The 6201-nt window shown below is 34.5% G+C and overlaps 1 protein-coding gene across 1 annotated transcript; it reads left to right on the top strand.

Moving 5' to 3' along the window:
* The first annotated feature begins 1878 nt into the window (after positions 1-1878).
* cart3 (cocaine- and amphetamine-regulated transcript 3) lies at positions 1879-2994 on the top strand. Its single transcript, XM_067449687.1, has 3 exons — positions 1879-2177; positions 2273-2356; positions 2488-2994. Exons 1-3 carry the CDS (start codon positions 2016-2018, stop codon positions 2593-2595), a joined length of 354 nt encoding a protein of 117 aa, XP_067305788.1. The 5' UTR covers positions 1879-2015; the 3' UTR covers positions 2596-2994.
* Positions 2995-6201: the final 3207 nt, after the last annotated feature.

Here is a 6201-nt window from a genome sequence, read left to right as displayed (position 1 = left end):
ATTAGAGGGTGGCGAGCCTTCACCACATTGAAAGATTACAGCAAAATACCATTTAAAAACTGTCAATTCAAATTGTGAATGAAGTCTACGTGCACAACAGCAGCAATGCTTATGCTCAAGTTACTACAACTGCCAGTGTGTATTTTAGGTTATGTTCCTCTCAGCCTTTCTCACACTTGGTCTGGATTTGACACCCTATGGCAATCCTGTCCTATCCGGTAATCATCTCTTCAAAAATGCTCCACACTGTTTTGACAGGAATGACACCCCCCAGGACCTTATTTTAGCAGTGTGCAGAAATGTTATGTGAATAATGACCGTGAAAAGTGAAACATTTTGCTGGTGTTAAACCACTGACATGCGCGATTATGCATATGAACTATCTGCCTGCACAAAATGTAATATTTTTTCTTGGAAGGAAATGAAAAGAGCTCATTTGACGTGAGTGGTGAGCAAAACTACCCCAACAGTCGTCGTATTAATAAACAGGTAACCGTGCAAAGGGACAAGTTTCTGACAGGCAATAATACATATAGTAATTGGAATGATATGACTCATGCAGCCCACAGAGCAGTCAGACGGACTTGGTTTGATTCCTGCCTCTTACCGCCAAAAAAAAAAAAAAAAAAATCCTCATGAAGCAACTGAGACTGGATCAAAGTGAGGCTTGTCTTTGCATTAATCAGCCGGAAACAACTAAATAACACTTGCTGTGCCTAGAAAAGGATTAATCAACAAAAGTGGACAATGGTAAGGCCAAATGAATTTGTTGACCAGAGAAAATGTATTAACTTACTCCCTTCTTGTGTGTATTTATGAAAAATAGCACTAAAAATGAAGGACCATTCAGTGTTTTTTTTTTTTTTTTCCTATTCTTTTGCGTGTTTTCTTTCTGGCAAGCTATTGATGTTCCTTTTGGACATTCAATAAAGGCTGTCCATGCTTCACAAAAGCCATGAATGCAAGTAGGACAGCTGGTATGGAGGAACACTTAAGCTTCAACATCTTTATCACAATGTTTATTTTTTTCCATTACTAAAAATAAGTATCGGTATTATGGTCATGCAAAACTAGTGTGGGATGACAATAATGTTGTTATATAATATATAATTTGAATAAAAACAATTCAAAATTATTGGAAAAGAGGGCCACTTTACATCCACATTTCAAAAACAGTGGGTTTTGGGCATGGGGAGAGCAGGGCAGTTTGTCAGATAGGGATTTGTATGAGATTGGTGTTGGTTTCTTAGTACTAATTCAACTTATTACCATCAAATTGTAGTAACAAGCGAATACAATAAAACCACATTAGCACAAATCTAGGCTGAAAGGTTTTCAGGACAAAATTTTCATACAAGCAAAGAGTCACATATGTTTGAAATGTCACATTGTTTTGTTCACTGTTTTAAAAAACATACACATCCTTTGGTTCTAAAGCATTTTGGGCAATTTTCAGCTGGCCAGAATGGGACACCAGAAAACCAGCTAAGAATTGTTTCACTGGTGTGTGCTATTTCAAAATGTTACCATTAAAATGTTCTGTAAACATGCTTCAAAAAGTCAACGTGTCAAATGAACGTCATCTTCTTTCCTGTGCAATAATGGTGGAAATACTTTAAAAGTCGTTCATATGTGCGGCTATGAAACTGATTTCAGAAATAAACAGTAACACTGTAAACAATGTGACGCCTTGCCTTGTCTTCAAATTAGATCTGGAATCGGTTTCATACTCGTATTTTTAATGTATAATAACAAATAGGCTAAAAATGACCAGCATAAACTCCCTTCAGGCGTGTGTCTGTCTTGTTTTGGACATAATCTCGGGAGCTTTACGCAATGAGTCATCGTCTGCGTCTTTTTTTACGCATGGAAAGAAATCAATGTGTAAGGTGGAGCAAAAGAAGGGCCGAAGTGAGTGGTGTGTCCCTGGAGCAGATATAAGGTGATTGGACCGCGGGAAGCGAGTGTTCACTTGAATCTCATTGCAGAGGACGCGTTCAATCTCGTCTGTGACCATGGAGAGCTCCAAACTCTGGACGACAGCGATGGCATGTGCTGTTCTGCTCACCTGCATTCAGGGTGCTGAAATGGACTTGGACAACGAATCTGACTTAGAAACGAGAGCTTTGAGAGAGTTTTACCCAAAGGACCCGAATCTGACCAACGAAAAGCAGCTGGTAAGTATTGCGCAATTCTCGGCGCATATAGAAAACAAATGTTGCTCCCTGATTAAAAACCTATTTAATGATTGACGGTTTATTACTGTTCACAGCTGGGAGCTTTACATGACGTTCTGGAGAAACTGCAGAGTAAACGCATCTCACTTTGGGAAAAGAAGTTTGGGCGCGTTCCTACAGTGAGTAGCACAAAACCCTTTTCATACTTTTTGGGGTTTGTCTAGATTCAAATCGCATATTTAATGTTTACATGTATTCACAAAACGCTGACAATGAGTTATCTAACACTTACGATTTGCTTTCACATCAGTGCGACGTTGGGGAGCAATGCGCCATCAGAAAAGGCTCAAGAATCGGCAAAATGTGTGACTGTCCACGTGGAGCGTTTTGCAATTACTTTTTGCTGAAGTGTTTGTAAAGATAAAGCTGGATGGGTAACACTTTTATTTTAAAGTGACGTAGTTACTCGTTACATGTAGCCTACTTACCATAGTAATAACAGTAAATGATGTTAGTTAACTAACCCTAAACCAAAACCCTAACCGTAACTAGTAAGTACATGTAGTTCTTCAGTACTTATTTGAGTAAGTAAAATGTAACTACGTCACCTTAAAATAAAGTGTAACCTCAAGATGGATTGTGAATTGGAAATATACACATGGTATTACAGATATTTATACATTATGTGATTTCTATTTTTATGATTATGAAGCGCTATGAGAAGAACAGATGAATTTGAAAGATTGTTTAATTATTTGCTGCTCTTGATGTGTAACTAAATCTGAATAAATAGTGTGTACTTTTGTTTTCTAAGGCAGTCTGTGTGTTTCCTCTAGTATAATAAAGATATTTTGTGGTGGCATATAAATTAAATTCACACCTGACTTACACCTTAACACTTCTGACAAAACATTACGCACTGTAAAAAAAATCATCTTGCTAAAATAATAAAGCTTAAGTTGAATTTCCCTGAAGTAAAATCAAAGTGGCACACCTGCAGTTAAACAAATTGTACTTTTTGCAGATGAAGTCATTAAAATCAAATAACTGAACATTCAAAAATGTAACAGAGATGGCAAAACATATTGTCAGATGTTCAAAGAATACAAAAAAGGTGTTGTAACAACTAAACACTGATGAAAGCATTCTAAATCATGTACAATTGATGGTTGATAAATAGTAAGGAAAGTTGATTAAAAGACATTATAAGATAGAAGATAATATAAATAATATGTCAAATGTATGTATTTAAGCTATTCTTTCTGAAGTCTTGATTGTGAATGTAATAAGTTAACTGAATAATAATATAATGATGAATTAGCCTATCAGGGAAAGTGTTTGATAAAACACATTCGCTCGGTTTTCACTTTCTTGTCATTTCTTCAATTCGTCTCACACATCTCATTCCATCAGCATGAATGATTTCAACAGCTCAGTTCTAACAAGGGTTCAAAATATGTGACATTTCTGTATTACAAAAGCCTCTGACTCATAGGAGAGAGCAAGGAAAAGTGCACAGTTAGTACAGGCTGTCCCATGATTAGCTCTGCCTGAAGATGAGTCCAGCCAAGCAGAAAAACACACCCAAATTCCCTCACATGTCAATCAAAGTCGGCACTCAAATGGGTGCTTTCACTCCTTGTTAGGTTCATTTATGTTTGTAAATATTTTACAAAGTGCCAGCTGAAGAAGTGTGGAGAGCGATGGGAAAGACGTGTCTGCTCGCTGGCACAGAGGAACAGGTCAAACACATTTCTGCACAAAAATAGATGTTGATGAGCATTATTTTATATAATATACCTTCAAGCCATTTAATATTCAAATATAACCATTTTTCATTATACATCTGATTGTGTAATTGCATTTAGGTTGCTGGAGAGGAAGCTAATTGATTATGTGGTAAATATGAGCAAAGCAGCATGTGATGTGTAATAAAATTGTCAATTGCTTTAGGTAAAAATTATATCCGCAAGTGGTAAACATCGGCTCCAATCTTTTCAAATATAAAGTGGCTTTGCTGTCCTTTTTACAGGAAAGTACATCTTGAATGTTCACTGAAAGGGTTTGATGAAACAGCAATACATTCTGGTGTCACAATATAGACACGTGACTTGAAAGGAAATAACTTACTTCCACTGATAAATGTACCTTTTTTACTGTCATAAGATATGTGATCAGTGTATGCTGTCCATAAATAGTTTATTCTGTTTGAATAATCAATAATCAACTCCAAGCAGCTTCAGTCCAGTAAATGTTTATCATAATGCTTATGTTTAAAGATTTATGAGCAAAAAAGACTTGATAAAAAAGGTATGAAGTAGATTGTGTTTTTGAAGTAGAAATGTAGAAAATGTTATCATAGTAGGCTAATATATTTATATTATATATTGTTCAAGAGAATTGTATAAATAATGTTTAGATTAAGTTATGAGAGAATAAATGCTTTAAAAATGTGTCTAAAATGTTGTAATATGCATTACAAAACAAGCAATTTTTTTTCAATGAATTTGAAAGGGGCAATCTAATTGTATTATTTGTGTCCTAATAAGACATATAGAAATCATTTTTTTCCTTATTAGGCCACAAATAATTTATGGTTTTACTATTTGTGGTTAAGGTTCATTTTTTTCTATAAAAGAAATATTTGGCCTTATAACCTTAAATGTATTTGTGTTTAACTGCTTTTTAACATGTTATAACAATCAAACACATACAAAAAATTATAAATAGCACACATTTGTTTTAGATAATGCCATAAACCAATTATTATGTTTTTTTTTAAATATGTATTTAAATGTCTCTTTAAGGAAAGATTATGCAATACATTATATTAACAGTGCTGGGCAATCAATTAATCGCATCCAAAATAAAAAAGTTTACATAATGTATGTGTGTGTACTATTTTATATATATATATATATATATATATATATATATATATATATATATATATATATATATATATGTATATATATATATATATATATATATGTATATATATATATATATATATATATATATATATATATATATATATATATATATATATATATATATAAACATTTTCTTAAGTATATAATTATACAAAGCACACACACAACACAAACTTTTATTTTGAATGTGATTAATTGATTGCCCAGCACTTACTTACTTATACACACACACACACACACACACACACACACACACACACACACACACACACACATAGGCGTAATGTTTTTTTTAACTGTACAAACCATATTTTCTATCCCCTTACACTGGCCCTGCCTCTAAACCACCCATCACAGGAAACATTCTGCATTTTTACTTTCTCAAAAAAACATAATTTAGTATGTTTTTAAAGCTATTTGAAATATGAGGACATTTCAAATGTCCTCATGAACCACATTGATAGTGTAATACCAGTGTAATACCCATGTAGTTATACAAATCTGTGTCCTCATAAACCACATACACACACGACTTGTGGCTTCACAACACCTTAAAGGATGGTTCTGTTGTTTTTTTCTAGGCTTGGTTGTGTTTATGGGGCGCAGTATAACATGTCTTAATACTTTTTTTTCTTTAAAACTTTTCTTATTTTTGTTTCACACCACTGTCTCCACTGTCCTTTGATCGGCTCGTTTGCTTCCTGCTTCTATGAAGCCCATCCCTACGAAAAACGCAATGGTCTTAGATTGGTTAGATGCATGTCTGCAACATCACTCTAGTGCAACAGTTCTCTCTTCTCTCTTCCGTAATGACTGCGACGTGGCCTCGCCCACTTTGTTGCATCTTCGTGGGGGCAGTGTTTATGTTAATAGCAAGGGTTTATGATGTCACCAACCCGGAAAAGAAGCTTGTTGTAGTACAAACCGGCCGCTTTTGTAGGCAATAAACTGCCATAACTTTACAAGACAATATCTCCGTTTGCATTGAACTTTCAGTGTTGTTTATGCTCAAGCAGTAACATTACACACTAAATAAAGTTACACACTAACTAAACATTACACACTAAGTAAAAAAGTGAAATCGCATGCAA

This window comes from Pseudorasbora parva, chromosome 1 (assembly GCF_024679245.1).
Source record: "Pseudorasbora parva isolate DD20220531a chromosome 1, ASM2467924v1, whole genome shotgun sequence".
Lineage (NCBI taxonomy): Eukaryota > Metazoa > Chordata > Actinopteri > Cypriniformes > Gobionidae > Pseudorasbora > Pseudorasbora parva.
Note: the sequence above shows the minus strand (reverse complement) of the source record. Positions and strands in the feature narration are given on the sequence as shown.